At 43.6% G+C, this 16,016-nt stretch overlaps 1 protein-coding gene across 1 annotated transcript; it reads right to left on the bottom strand.

Moving 5' to 3' along the window:
* Nucleotides 1-155: 155 nt before the first annotated feature.
* On the bottom strand, nucleotides 156-14,331 carry SMLR1 (small leucine rich protein 1). The gene is given in 4 exon segments (XM_086708409.1): nucleotides 156-5,150; nucleotides 13,798-13,959; nucleotides 13,962-14,036; nucleotides 14,298-14,331. Coding segments are annotated over 4 exon segments (360 nt in total). The 3' UTR covers nucleotides 156-5,061.
* Nucleotides 14,332-16,016: the final 1,685 nt, after the last annotated feature.

The following is a 16,016-nucleotide window of genomic DNA, read 5'->3' as shown; positions in this document are numbered from 1 at the left end:
AGGCTCCAGGCTCCGAGCCATCAGCCCAGAGCCCGACGCGGGGCTCGAACCCACGGACCGCGAGATCGTGACCTGGCTGAAGTCGGACGCTTAACCGACTGCGCCACCCAGGCGCCCCAATACAATTTTAGAATAGTAAGTATTCTTTTTAGTTGTGTGTGTGTTTTTTTTTTTTTATAGGTGCCGTTTTACATAAGTCTTACAGCAATCCTGTGTGGAATGCAGCAAACAGCAGTGCATTTTCCAGAGGCCACAGCTGGATAGAAAATAAGGTTATATTTTAGATGTGTAGAGTCGATAGATGTTTGGTATTTCACTACCAAGAGTAGCTCCTATTTTCCTGTAAGAGATGTTGTACTCACTGCATAGACCACAGTTCATGGAATAACTAACACCAGGGCTCCGGCAGTGAAACTGACTGTAGCCATAACTACTGCCCGCATGGACTTCATTAAGTGTTTCCACTTATATATGAACACAATTATTTGATATCTGAAAACCTAATTGAGCATTTATAGGTAGGAAGGGTGAGTTGTGGTTTAGATGAAACCAGATTGCCCATGAGTGGATAATTGCTAAAGGCAGGTGTTGGTAAGTAAGGGTTTATAATATCATTCTGTTAAAAGGCGGAAAAAAAAATACCCTAAAGCCCCATAATGTTTTTAAAAAGTTCTCTCTTCATGTATTGTTAGAGAAGAATGCATTGTTCTTCGTTGTATGGTGTCCCAGTAAGTTTCCACCTGTCTTCCACATTTGCAGGAGAGACTAGGACATGTGAACATTACAGCTGAGACAGTAACAGGGAATATTCCTTGGTTAATTTTACAGATGTCAAAATGGACTTGGACGGATCCTTGCATGCACCCGTTCATGTTCTTGCTGGGATTAGGCTATTGTGTGGCATTGGCTCCAGAAGAGTACAGGCCAGCTGGCAAATCCTAGGTGCCACACTCCTGACCCTTGGCCACGGGGTCAAACACAACGACCCTGTATACAGTTATGGTGCCATATTAGATTTATAGCAGGTTATATAAAATGATACTTTGCTTCTAACACCAAGGCCTCAGAATCCTGCAGATAGACCTTTGAATCCCCTACTCAGTAACAACCTTGTGACTTTAATGAAGGCACTTAAGTGTCTCCGAAGTGAAGGTACTAATAGGTCTCAGGGCAGGGATATTCTGATGGTTAGATGAAATCAAAATGTGTACAATGCCTCGTAGAGCTCCTAGATCAATACTGCCCTCAAAACATGGCAGTCATTGTGAATAATAAGAGGACCATGAGGTAATCCACTACTGGCAAATTTATGGAAGATCATGCCAATCTGAGCTGTGTCCTGAGGGCTTTTCCTAGAATTCTGTTTTATCATAGGGTTGACAAGTCTATTGAGAAGGTTTTGGCTTTGAAGATATGTAGACCTCACTTCCTGAGAGCCCCGCAATGTCAAGGACCTCTTATGGTCTACTCATTGTCTACCATGTGGAGGCAGCTAGGGTTGCTGGGGTAAGAGGCAGCACAGATCCTTGAACACTCTGGCGGCAGGCTTCCTAACCACAGACCCCTGGACAGATTTCAAGGGGCCGAATTGCCCCCCAAATATATGCAAAATTGTGAGTAGATGCATGTTTCTTGGGAATAAATTCCTGGCTTTCATCAAATTCTCAAAAGGCTGCTTTATTATCTAAATAAAAGTTTGGAACCTCTGCTCTTAATAATCTTGAGTTTGGGAATGTGGGTTTAAATCATTAAAAAAACAACAGTGGAAAGAATATTTTAAATTCCCAATCTGTTTGGTGTTAATTATCAATAAAGTACTTTGAATGCATGTTTTCTGTTATGTTCTTGTTTCACTCATTTGCCAGGGCAAATACCATTGTGTAAATTCTGATAAACTCAGACGTCTCTTCCAGTGAGCACACTAATTATAAAGTCAGCAAAAATCTCAAAAGAATTTGCTCTAAAAATCCTGTTTCTAAAGTCAGAAAATTAATTTCCAAAATGTGTTTTAACAGTTACAAATTCTGGGAGCGCCTGGGTGGCTCATTCGGTTAAGGATCCAACTCTTGATCTGGGCTCAGTTATGATCTCACAGTTTGTGAGTTCAAGCCCCACATCAGGCTCTGCGCTGGCAGCACAGAACCTGCTTGGAATTTTGTCTCTCTCTCTCTCTCTCTCTCTCTCTCTGCCTTCCACCCCCCTCAAAATAAACTTAAAAAAAATAGTAATGATTTCTGATTTCGGAGACACAGTGTTGCCAAAGAACTTAAGATTTTCAAGGAAGAGTTATTTTTGGTGTATGGGGGTGTGTGTTCTTGATTTTCTAATTGCTGCTAAGTTAGTCTGGAAAATAGTAGAGGCTGTTACCTGGTCAGATAAATTATAAGTTTGCTTTTCAAAGGTTGCAAATAACATTTCAGGGAATGTAGTATGTGTCCTTCCTTGCCCAATTTTCTGTTTTATCAGTTTGTAAAGGTTCGGGATGGGGAGGAATACTCATGGATTTCAGTTTCCCTGCACTGTTAGAGAGGTAGAAAGGTAGCATTCACAGCTTTATTAAAAAAAAAAAAAAATTCTTTGGTTAATTTTCATTGAATGACAACAGAGTATTATTTTATTGAAGGTCTTATGTTGAGAAAATCACTGGGAATTCTTTCAGGTACTGGAACATTAGAAATAAGAGTAGGAGCCATTGAGAAAGCACTTGGGGCCCCTCGTGAGAGGCTTTGGAGCACAGGAGGGGACAGAATATAGGATAATTTAAGGAGAAAGCAGCCTGGTCTAGGTGGCAGGAACCATGCATAGGAGCCACAGGCGTCCAAACCAGAATAAGACCTTAAACTCTGGACTCTGTCTAGAGAGCAAGGGCATGACCATAGCTGGCCGTGTTCCATGCAGGATTTCACAAATTGAATAGCAGTGCCTTCAAGCAGATTATAGGAAACCCTGGGACTTGGTCTTTCCATGAGAAAACTATAACACGTTTCTCTTTCTCATTACATATAAAAAACATGAAGCTATTCAGGATTTCATTGGAAATTGCTCTCAACAGCAACAAAAGAAATGGGTCTTGCTTTAAACTACCTGGTTATGCCGATCGCTGAAAACATGTACGCTTGGAGCTCCTCTGTTACTGCAGGAGCTGGAATGATTTTCGCTGGGAAGGCAGAGGTGGTGGACTATGACATCCACCAGAACCAAAAACCAGCCTTCCCTCTGTTTCCAGAAGAGGATGGAGCCACCCCCGGTGGCCTAACCACAGATTTGGCTGGCAGCTGGGAATATGCTACATCCCTTCACGCCTTCTGTTCAAGAAAGCATTTTTACATAATCTGATTTCCATCAGGGGCTAAAAAGAGATCCCTCCCAGAACGGATAGAATATTATTATTCCTTCCATATGGCACGAACACTGTTATTTTAAATTACCACAGTCTGAAAGCCGCAGCAGACAGCTCCATTGTAATCAAATGCAATAAAACACAGAAATGAGTGTCTTCCAACACTTGAGTTTCACATTATACAAGAAGTGCAAATGGAGGCTAATGACTTTGGACGCGTGTGAGGAATTTGGAGCAGGAAGGGGTGGGGAGCTAGGAAAACCAGACCAGTCGTGTATTGTTGCTTTTGGTCATTCACACAATCTGCTGTAAGATTGTATGTCGCCACACAAGCCGGTGCATTTCTTCCAGGTGGCCAAACTCATTACGTTTTATAAAGTGAGTCACCCTAATAGCCTGTTAGATTCACATGCAATGATTGGAATATAACCGGACCCACACTTAGGACACGGGAAGCATCTTTTGTTGATGTTAACCAGAAAACTGCAGAGAGCACAACAGTAATCACAATCTATTTTAACCACCACTTTGTTTTTAGTTATCTGCATTGGCTCGTTGGGGCTCCCCCTGAAAAAAGAACTCTGCTAGTGAAATGTTGACTTCTTTCTGTATTTAGAAATAGTTCCTTGATGTTTTGGTTTTAAAGGCAAATACTTGAGTTATTCTCCATCTGAGCTACATGAAGGTTCTGTTCTTCCCGTTTCCCAACAGCACGTTGCCAGTATTTCCAAGTCATTTTTTGCTGAAATCCGCATTCATGGGTGATCCATACCAAGCGTGGAGAGACTCTGCTTATTTTGTGGGTTGTGACAAGGATGATGTGATTTGTGAAGGCAGCTGGGAAAGGGAGAGAAGCAAACTCGGGGCCGGAAATGCTGTCTGAAAGAACACCATTTAAGAGTTGTCGCGTGGTCTAAACGGAGGAAGTGGGAGTACTCTCGCAGAGGGAATCCACAGAGCTTTCCGGGCACTCGTCTTTTGCTATCCATTTGCTGTCTACCAGAATTTCTTCATCTGTAAAGTCAGAATAATCTGTGCTTCTATGGGATTACGTAATAAGGATACTTCAGAATTTTATTTCAAAGTGTGTTTGGCTGGCTCAGTCAGTAGAGAAGTGACTCTTGATCTTGGGGTTGTAAGTTCGAGCCCCACGTTGAGCGTAGATTACTTACGTAAAATATTTTACAAAAGAATTTTATTTTAAAACTAGTGCCCATCACGGCTGCCTGGGTGGTTCAGTAGGTTAAGCGCCTGACTTCAGCTCAGGTCATGATCTCACGGTTTGTGGATTCGGGCCCCGTGTCGGGCTCTGTGCTGACAGTTCGGATCCTGGAACCTGCTTCAGATTCCATGTCTCCTTCTCTCTCTGCCCCTCCCACACTCGTGTTCTGTCTCTCTGTCTCAGAAATAAATAAAAACATTTTAAAAAATGAAAAAGAGTGCCCATCAGAGTGGACCTAGTCCTATAAAAGGTAAAAAATTGCAGTGTCCAGTCGACATCCAAGCAAATCATATTCTTTGTACTCTCCGATGAACTGCTATTGACTGAGTCTCGTGGATGTCCCCCTGGATAATAGCTGCCACTTTTCAAGGTGGTTAAGAACAAGCCTCTTGGTATTCTTTCTATTTTTGCTGTTGTCCGAGTTTATTAACTTACTTTATTAGCTAAGCCGCTGACCAGTAGAAATTCACTGTGTTTTAGCCATTGACCGGTCCCCAAGTCACCTTCGTTTCGTTCTCTGGTACTGGGAAGAGCCAGCCCTGCGTTTGTATTGGTGATGACTGGTGGTCTGGGACAATTCTTCATTCACTGGAAGGAAAACTATCAGTTAGTACTTTGGAGACAGCCCCAGTGCCTGCCATTGGGCACGTACAACTCGTAAGTGGTTGTTGGCCAGCATTTCTGCCAGGTCCCCAAGGCCGGGCCCCCACAGCAAGGCCTGCTGCAGGAGCTCCCCTTACCTTCCCAACCACTTCCAGAAGAAATGTAGATGTTTATTTTGCAAAAATGGTCCCGGTTGTGGTGGACAAATTACCACTGTAATAATCGTTACATGCTAAGTATTGTTAACATTTAGCAGATTAGGTGTTGATTAAATTTCTTACGACTCCCTCATTCAATAGGCATTTATTCAGCATGTCTGTAGGCCAGGGGCTGGGGATGTGGAAATGAGTAAGATAAGAGTTTCTATCCCTGCTCCTCCTCCCACCCCCAAAATAATGTGTTTGCACATTTATAATCTTTAGATATGTCAGATTAGTCTTCTCTCCTTTACCTTTTGGCATCCTTTAGTGAAAACTGACAGTTTCAACTTTTACCACCCGCATACTCCTTAGCCCCTTAAAATATAACTTCCGTTAAAGCTACTCTACTGAACTATGAAAAGTCATCCATGAGGGGCACCTGGGTGGCTCAGTCCGTTAAGCGTCTGACTTCAGCTCAGGTCAGGACCTCACGGTTCGTGGGTTCGAGCCCCTCATCAGGCTCTGTGCTGACAGCCCAGAGCCTGGAGCCTGCTTCAGATCCTGTGTTTCCCTCTCTCTCTGCTCCCCCCCCTGCTCATGCTCTCTCTCTCTCCCTCTCTCTCTCTCTCAAAAATAAGAAAAAATTTTAAACACACACACACACACACACACACACACACACCTCAGCACTGATATCCTAATTACTACATCATCTAGTGGCATTTTTCAATCCCCAGCTTCCTTCTCTGTAGCATTTGACACAAGCCCTCCCGTGCTCCAGTTATTTTCTTCCCTTTGGTTTTTATCATGTACCATCTCTTCTGTGTCCTCTTCTCTGCTCCCATAGCTTCAACTATTACCTCTCTGGCAATAACAAATTGGATCTGTAGCTCTGAGATTTCTCTTGAGATCCCGATAAGTGTCACTTGGGACCTTCCTGGTACATTAAAAAAATATATCTCTTTTTCTGACCACCACAACTGAGCCTGCTTTTCTCTTAAAAGTTTTATTTTCAGAATTATAATAAATCAGATCATCCAAAGCCAGAGACCAGGGGCTTGTAATCTTATGGGAGAGAGTGCATGTTTATAGACTTGAGCCTGGAAATGTTCCCTTTGGCTCCCGTAGCCAATCCACTCAATTTAGCCCTCGCTGGGCACTTTGTACGCCCTGTAGCCCAGGACACAGGCACTCTCCCTGAGCCGGGTTCTTCTAGGTCTCCGCGACGGCTTGTTGTCATAGCCAAGGGGCATTACATGTACACCAGGCAGAGACAGGCTGCATGAGCCTCAATATTTAATAGCTACTATTTGCTGAGTACTTGTTACGTGTCAGTGTGTGAAGCCCTTTGCATGTCTTATCGTGTTTAACTCTTGATGGCATTATATTGTAGTCACCCTTGGGAGTCTGACTTTACAGATGAGCAAACTGAGGCAGGGAGACATCAAGAGGAAGCCATTTGCCTAAGATGCCAGAAAAGCATAGACTCAGGATTCCATCCCAGGAAGTCTGATTCCAGAAGCCCACATTCTCAACTACTTGGTTACACGGCCTCTCCACTAGATTATTGCTTGTTCTAAGATGTTGCTTGAGATGGCCCATGGTTTAGATAATAAACTCACTGGAATGTCAGTAATTTCTTCCTTTTTACTTTATTTAATTTTATTTTTAATTTAATTTCATTTTAGAGAGGATGCACGAGTGAGGGAGAGGGGTAGAGGTAGAGAGAGAGAGCGAATCCCAAGTATGCTCCACATTCAGTGTAGAGGCTGATGCGGGGTTCGATCCCATGACCCTGGGATCATGACTTGAGCCAAAATCAAGAGTCAGATGCTCAACTGACTGAGCCACCCATGCACCTCTCTTCCTTTTTATTTTACTATTATTATTTTTTAATGTTTATTTATTTACCTTGAGGTGGGGGAGGGAGGACTGAGAGAGACAGAGAGAGAGAGAGAGACAGAGAGAGAGAGAGAATCCCAATCAGACCCTGCGTGCAGAGTGCAGAACCCGATTCAGGGCTCGATCTCGTGAACTGTGAGATCATAACCTGAGCCCAAATCAAGAGTCAGACGCCCCTTCCTTCTTATTTCTAATTATCGAAGACTGTGCACAAGTGCTTTGAATGAGGAGCCCGGATACAAATTGTAGAACTGAAAATGCGTGACCTGAGTACCTGCAGGAGTGGAGAACTAGAATAGAGAGACCAAGAGGAAGCTCATCAATCCACAAGGAGTTATCTCTCCAGTACATAGCGTGTGGTGCAAGGCACAACCCAGAGAGCAAGAGCAATAATTTACGCTTCTAAAAGAGCTTGCAACCTGGTCATTGTTGTACTTAATTGGTCTGTTAAGGAAAGTGCAGAGAGATGCTAGATAGGTGAGATTGGCAGGCGGGTGTTTTGTTAATTGCAGAAATTCTGCAGGCCACGGAAGTTTTCCCTATTGGGCCACAGGTGAAGAAATGCAACCTCCCTGCCTCAGCGTTAAGTCTTTATGCTAAGGAATCACCATCATAAAGAATTATTCCTGGGGGAGCATCTGATTTTGGCTCAGGGCCTGATCTCACAGCTTGTGGGTTTGAGACCCAGTTGGGGTTCTGTGCTGACAGCTCAGAGCCTGAAGCCTGCTTCAGATTCTGTGTCTCCCTCTCTCTGTGCCCCTCCCCTGCTTGCACTCTGCCTCTCTCTCTCTCTCTCTCTCTCTCTCTCTCTCTCTCTCTCAAAAATAAATAAACATTAAAAAAAAGAAGAATCACTCCTGTTATATAAACAGATCAAATCCTCTCAAAGCTTTTATAAAATTCTTGCCACGTTTAAAATTCTCCCAGAGTTGCTCTCCATATTGGCAGTAAGTTTATTTGCCTGGTCCAAAAGGTTTCATCCATTCAACAGATATCTATTGAACATGTCATCTGTGTTCAACACTCCAGGAATTGTGTGTTGGCTGAGAAGGCTAGTGCTGGAGTTGGCCAGCCAGCGTTCAATTCCTGTCTCTACCACTTTCTAGGTGAGTGATTTGGGCTATTTACTTAATTATTATAAGGTAATTTTAATAATAGCTATCATAATGACATGAACACTGCTTCTTGGAATTTATAAGATAGCAGGGGTAATAATGACTAACAGTTTTGAGAACAGGCATTGTTAAGAGACTTGTATGTATGACCTCACTTAATCCCCACACCAATCTTATAGCTCCTTCCTGCTATTATTCTACTTATTTATTTCATTTTTTGAGAGAGAGAGAGAGAATGCCAGGGTGGGCGAGAGGGGCAGAGGGAGAGAGAGAGAGAGAGAAAGAGAGAGAGAGAGAGAGAGAGAGAGAGAGAGAGAGAATCTTAAGCAGGTTCCACAGTCAGCATGGAGTCTGATGTGGGGCTCAGTCCCACAATTCTGGGATCATGACCTGAGCCAAAATCAAGAGTCAGACCCTCAATTGACTGAGCCACCCAGCCACCCCTCCTGCTATTATTCTATTTTACAGATGAAAAACTGAAGCTTCAGAAGATTGGGTGGCCATTGTTACAGATCTGGAATTTGAACCCCATTTGGTTTGACCCCATAGTCCAAGCTCTTAACAATTTTACCCTACTAACGCTTAAATTATTCTGATTTTTCCAAATACTTATCTTTTTCCCTTTTGATTGCTGACTATTAAAACATACATATGAAGTTCAGTGAACGAGGTCTAGCCACCTGCACATTTTCAATACTTGAGTTGTCTCAGAATGTAAGTTGCTGAAGGCCAGAATGTGATCACTTACCCGACCTTATTTTGGATCTAACTCCATATGAAAACTTTTGGGCATTCAATAGACACTTTTAAAAAAAAATAATGATTATTTTTGGCAATATTGGCTATTTAGAGAGCATTTTGTTCTTGATCAGAGTGATGGTATTTTGAGGGGAAATAACAGCACTGAAAGTGGAGGTTTAGGAATCTCGGGACTTGGGGAGATAAGATAATCAAAACTTCTACTCTAGAAGGAATGAAATGTTCGTAGTAATGGCTGATGAAGGGTTTGGCAGATGGAAGTTCAAGATTCAGACCTCCACCTCAAGAGCTGCTCCTCAAGGCAACTGACAGAGATTGAAGAGTGCAGGATGCTAGAGAATTTTCTTTCTTCCTTTGTGAGAAAATTGATGTGCTCTACATACTAATTAAATTTACATGCACCATTACTTCCTAAGGCTTCAAGTGTAGGGATTAATGTTGAGTGATTACAGTACCTGCACAAGCTTTCTATCACATCTTAAAATGTCTCTCTTGTCTGACGGACTAGGATGTATGGGGCAGGCAAGCTGATTTTCTGTTTCAGAATGCAGGACTCTGGGGTTCTGTGAACACACTAGTTAATCTGTCAATGTCTCTTTCTTTACAGGAACAAAATAGGAATGATTACACTTGCCATAACCCCGGATGGAAGATTAATGACATGACATTTGACCATCTGGTTACAGTTTTTAAGTGGGAACTGCTAAATAGAGATATAAACTGATGATATTTTATTTGGGGCCAAGTGAGCTCAATTGCCCTCAAACTATAGAAGAGATATTACTACTTACACTTAGGAAAACAGCTCCATTTTTAAAAGGCTACATGTTCTTGAAGTTTTTTTTTTTTTTTTAAGGAAATTTTGGAAGATCAGGGGAAGAGATCTGCATAAAAATGAAAATATGCTTACACTGGACAACATAATCAGGAATTATTCCAAAAAAGGATGCACAGTTCCCGTTTGGGAGAAGAGGGAAAGATAAGCAAGTCATGGTTTGAATAGAAAATTCTCGAGACAGTGATGTGGTGCAGGCTGCCCCTCAGCTGCCCTCCTGGCCAGGTACCCCTGGATAGGTACCCCTTGCCAGGTACCTATAAGGGATGGTGCCCAAGGCCCCCACTCTCCTCACCCCACTGCACTTGGGACCCAGTCTCAACTGAATGAAAACTGACAATAGGGAGCCTTCTTTGGCCCCATCAGCCGGGCAATCCTCCCTTGGTGTCCTGCAGATGGTTCCTTGGAAGGCCACCGGTGTCAGAGTGCTAACAGTCCTTAGTATTCTTTCCAACAATAAGCCTCAAATGGGACCCCTACTGCATTAAGTGACTGATGCAAAGAGTTTTGCTGGCTCCTTCCAGATCTTCACTCACCCTTCCTGGGCTCCTCACCAGTAGCCTGGAAGCTCTAAGGCACACTTCAGTGAGAGCCAACAAAAGGGGACAATGGAGAAGAACCACTGAAAATGAGACTCATTACATCGCTGTGGGTGCCCCTGAGCTGTTCAGAGGGTTCTGCTTCTGGTGGGAATGCTCTGCTCTAACTTTGGGGTAAGATTTAGGGAGAAGGGCAGGTTATTCTTAAGGCCATTGGCCAGACATCTAATGAGGCCAGAGCCAGAAAAATAGAGATTTGCAATATCTCTCCTGCAACTTCTACCAATTTTGTGGGATGATTTTTGTGGTTTTCTAGACCTGGGATTGTTCTCTTAGTTCTAAAATCTCAGAGTAAAAATCTGTGTCAGTAGCTAGGACAATCCCTGGTATATGGTAGATTCTCAAATATGTGCTGAATGAATGAATGAGAACTCTTCCTACCCAGAAGTATGGGGCAAGTTTGGAGCGCGCGTCAAAGTTGGTGAAAGACCTCTACCAAGGGGACATTGGCCTTCATTGTGTAGGGCTAACCTTCTTGCTTTCCTTTGGTTTAAATGCCGTGTTGCAAAAATCAGAGGCTTTGATCTCTAGATAACTTACATGGACGGGGAGGTGTCAAAGAAGGAAGGGTGTCATTGTGCAATGATCGTAGCCCACACGTTGAGCATGTCCTTGGGGCCGGGCATGCGTGTAGGACATTGCCGACATTTTGTCCTGCCTCAGCCCCCTGTGATGCCAGGCCACACTTTCAAGGGCAGGCTGCCTTTTCCAGGGCCTTCTGAAGGAATGTGATTGATATGTCTATACCTCATAATTCTCTACGTTATCTAAATATCTAGGCAAAATACTGTAGACCCATTTAATTTTAATTTTTGCAGATTATAGATATTTTCCCCCAAATGTCACCCAGGGATAAATAAAGCTATAAAACCAAGACTCATACTTTGTTGAAGAATCCGTCCCAAACACCAGGTGTCCTGCTGAATGATCTGACCTAAAATAACCGATAAGTAGAGGCCAGAAAGAGACTTGAGAATCCATGAGCCTATTTGGGTGTGTTGTTAGCGTCATTTAATGCTTGATACGCTTTTGAGATACTAAACATTTTATCTACCTGAAAAGGCAGGCAGAGATGAAACTTGAGAATGACATAAACGATTCAAGTCTCCGGCTGTGATGTCAGCATCCTGTTACTTCTCCATAGGGTGCTCAGTGTCACCGGCATGCATGTGCGTGACAGGCAGCCATTGCAACACCTTTAAAAGACTTTCAAAATGGACGTGTTTGCAGTGGCTGCACATTAGACCAGTTTGGAAGACTAAAACTCCTGTAGTGAGAATTGTGGGGGGTTCTAATTTTCTCTTCCTTTTTCAGAGGCTCTTTTCCAGGGTCCACTGTTAATGAATGGCTAAGTGGCAGAACATCCAGTAGACTGGTCTTGAGGCAGTGGAGGATAAACTAACTTAATAAAGAAGAGGATTCATGAGGATCTCCACACGAATGCTGGAGGGCAAGACAGCATACAGCTGGGTCATTCAACAAGAGAGCTGGTCATAAAAATGAGACCAAAAAATGAAAGGCGAGGGTATGTTTGAGTATGTTAGGATCAGAAACTTGCGATTTTCTAATGAGCTCCCTGCCCTCTAGGATTTCTTGGTTCTAAATCTCACCTTAGAAATATCCCCAATTGTACTTCTACTTGATTTTAGGCCTAGGTGATGGCATTCTTCATTCAAGATTCTAAACATCTGTTTTCAGAATGGAATCCATGAAGGCATTGCTGGGATGTGGCCAATTTCAGTGGAGAAGGAACAATTTTCAAATGTGTTTTAAATAGTGCTTTAATATGACACCATCTCACATTTTCTTTTATTTAAAATTTTTTTATTTTTTATTTTATTTTATTTTATTTTATTTTATTTTATTTTATTTTATTTTATTTTATTTTATTTTATTTTATTTTATTTTTTGTGTGAGAGAGAGAAAGAGAGAGAGAGGGAGGAGCAGAGAGAGGGGAAAACACAGAATCCGAAGCAGGCTCCAGCCTCCGAACTGTCAGCATAGAGCCCGACGTGGGATTTGAACCCATGAAACATGAGATGATGACCTGAGCTGACGTCGGATGCTCAACCGACTGAGCCACCCAGACGCCCCTGACACCATCCAACATTTTAAATATTACTGGTTTTTGTTGCTATTATAATATAAAAACTATTAACCTTTGTGATATTAATCTAGCGTTTCCTGGGCACATTATTAACAGTCTATGAAGTCAAAGTTCAGTTTCATTAATTTAATTATAGCAAAATAACCAGTCTCAAACTAGGACCCAATTGTCTATGTCCAAATCACTTTGAGCTTCCTGAGTTTTGTTTTGTTTTGTTTCGTTTTGTTTTGTTTCTCCTTGAGACTATAGTCTCATGGGGGTGCCTGGGTGGCTCAGTCGCTTAAGGGTCTGACTCTTGATTTCAGCTTGGGTCATGATCTCACTGTCTGTGGGTTCAAGCTCTGCGTCAGACTCTGTGCTGACGGTGCAGAGCCTGCTTGGGATTCTCTGTCTCTCTCTGTCTCTGCCTCAAGCTCTCTCTCTCTCTTCTCTCTCTCAAAAAGTAAATAAATAAACATTTAAAAAAGAGACTATAGTTTCATGAAAAGCATACACCAGGCCATCAGCTATCTATTAGGGCTTGACATTTGCCAAACACTGTGACAGCACAATAATAATAATAATCATTATTGTTATTATTATTTTTATTTTAAGGAGTGTGACCTGAGGAGAGGGACAGAGGGAGAGGGAGAGAGACTCCCAAGTAGGCTCCGTGCCCAGCTCAGGGAGCCCAACGCGGACATCCCACAACACTGGGATCATGACCTGACCCCAAATCAAGCATCAGATGCTCAACCGGATGAACCACCCAGGTGCCCCGGCACATTTGCTTAATAGAAGCTCAGTGGGTGAGCAAGAAGCCTGTGTGTGTGCACACTCATGGCATATGCCTATGTGTCACATAGAGAGGGCAGTCCATGATATGCATTTTAACGTTTGTGGAATATATTTTCCCTGAGAGAGAGAGTCACATGTAGGAATCGCTGATTCATAGTTGGGCTCTCCGTGAGAGGCTATGGTTAGGGGTCCCCACGGCGGGCCGTCCACGCTGCGGAAAGGGTCAGACTGCCCATCCACCAGTGAATGGGTGGTGACAGAGCACTTGGTGAGAAGTGCCTGTAAGTCACAGCCGGGTTCTCCCGAGGCCCCCCGGAAACACTGACCGCGCGCTGGCCTGTGCAGCTGAGTCCTGGGAAAGGCCTACGAGCCCCTGCCCTGTGTGGCTTCCCACTTACCCTCCATCAGTTTGGTCCTGAAGTAGGCGATGAGGAGGAGGAGCAGCAAAGTCACAGGCAGGAAGACCCCAGCGAACAGGAGCCAGCCGGGGAGCTCCCTCAGGAACGCTGACAGCACGGAGCTCATTGCCAAGCACCCGGCCCCCTGGGGGGCCAGCGGGCCGCACTTGGGATGAAGGCAGCTTTGCTCAGAGTCTGTATTTGTTTCCTTCTGGGGCTCCGGCCTTTGCTCAGCAAGTCTCAGTGGAAGTTTTGTGGACTTTGCTCTATTTCAACAGCCCCGGGGACGCCGAGAGGCTTGCTAGTGGGTTACTCTGTAACTCAGCTACGATGTGTGGAGGAATTGAAACGTGATTCTTCCGAAGCGTTCCGGAGAGGAGCGTTTATCTGGTGGGGTGGGGAATGATGCCAGGAGGCCTAGATATCTTTGTATTCAGTTTATCTGGAGTGAATAATACCTGACTCCAAGCAAATCTCATTGTTACGTATCTTCTACTTACATGTGCCCAGACATGGGAAGAAGTTGTCCTGCATTTTCTAAATTTCAGAGTTGAAAGTTGCTTCACAGCCACGTCCATGTGCCTATGAACCTGTGTCTGGAAAAAGTGAATTTTCCTTCACGCGCAGTTGATACAACTGATATCAAGGAAGGAGGAACGCTATTCTTTCCATGGGTAAAAACTCTTCCTAGTAGGTCCTGCTCTGAATACTTTTCTGGGAAGTGCACTTGGTGTATTTATTTATTCAATAAATATTTAATTCTACTAGAACCCAACCTCTTGGCTAGACGCTGGACATACAAAGAATAGTAAATCATGGCACCTGCCTTCTGGGAGTGGAAACAGACGCAGAAAGAGGTAATGACCCCGAGCGATAGTGATGGGATAGATGCTATTATGGCCCCTTTTCCTTCGTCCCTCAATGCATCAGCGTTTGCTTCCTGCATTAGTAGTTTGTATTACTAATTATCTTCCACTTAACACATTTCTGTGGCCCACCATTAGCAGTAGAAGGTGGCCCCTGAATGATAGTGTTGTGGTTTGAGTGGTAACTACAAAGATTCTGGGGAAAGAAAGGGCAAAAAATTATGTTGACACTGACTTGTTGACTACGTTGAGTTGCCACTGGAAAGACACTGGTCTACTAAACTAAAGGCAATAGAAAGAATCATTTCCATAATGAAAGAATCCCGTGGAGAATTTGGGAAATTGGGAGGGGAAATTGACGAGCCACCTTCTTGGGTTCACGTCTCTTCTCATGCTCTGGCCCTGTCCCCGTCCCCACTTGGCAGCTGCCTTGGCGAGTGGCTGGCAGAGTTTATCAAGCACATGCTGCTGTGAGTGCCTCTTGAATTCCTTCACCAGGGGTTCTTCATGGCCACGCACAGCCTTAATCCTCCTATAAACTCGGCACCCTAATTTATAAAATAATAAGAATAGGGAGCATCTCTGGGATGCTTGGCTGGCATTCCTAAGCAGTGAACAATAAACAGCTTCCTCTCAGAAGAGAGACATCTTAATTGCAGGAAGAGTCCTTTAGAATAGCCAAGATTAAGTCAGCATCTGTTGTACTTTATTTGCTTCTCTTCTCCCCCCTCCACAAACCCTTGAGTGGTGCTGCTGTTTTTTCTCTTGAGTGCTTTCCAATGAGATGGCTCTCTGGTGCTCTTTCAGCTTGAACAGGATGCTAATTTGTAAAGTGTCAGTCTACAAAGAAGCTCCATGAGCAGGTGACATTACCAGGGAGATGTTAGGCAGCTGTTGTCATGTTCTTTCTTTCCGTTTTGTTCCATTCAACATTCAAGCCCTCGCTTAATGCCTAGAGAAGGTAAGTAAGGGTAACAGGCAAAAATATAAATGATATTAATATAAGCTCCCAGGTTGACATATAAAGCGCAATGGAAGCATTGAAGAGAGACTGATTAATTCCAGTTAGGGAATTGGGCCGAGTTCATTAAAAGGATGGTATTTGAGCTGAGCCTGGGGATGGAGAGCTGTGGAATCACCTCCTTAAACAAATACGTGACAGTGGGGGCACAGCAGGGTTTATGGAGGACAGGGAAGAAATGAGAGTAGCCAAATGATATGGGGTTCAGAACAGAGATATGAAGGTGGAGAAGTGGGGGGGCATCAAGGCATAGACTCTTGAACGTGCTTCCAAGGACTATGCTGTTTGGATAAAGGGGACCAATGAAAGGTCTTTGATCATGGATGCACATG

This window comes from Puma concolor, chromosome B2 (genome assembly GCF_028749965.1).
Source record: "Puma concolor isolate L17-30 chromosome B2, mPumCon1.1.hap2, whole genome shotgun sequence".
In the NCBI taxonomy this organism is placed as follows: Eukaryota; Metazoa; Chordata; class Mammalia; order Carnivora; family Felidae; genus Puma; species Puma concolor.
The sequence above is the reverse complement of the archived record's forward strand: the minus strand, read 5'-3'. Positions and strand labels throughout refer to the sequence as shown.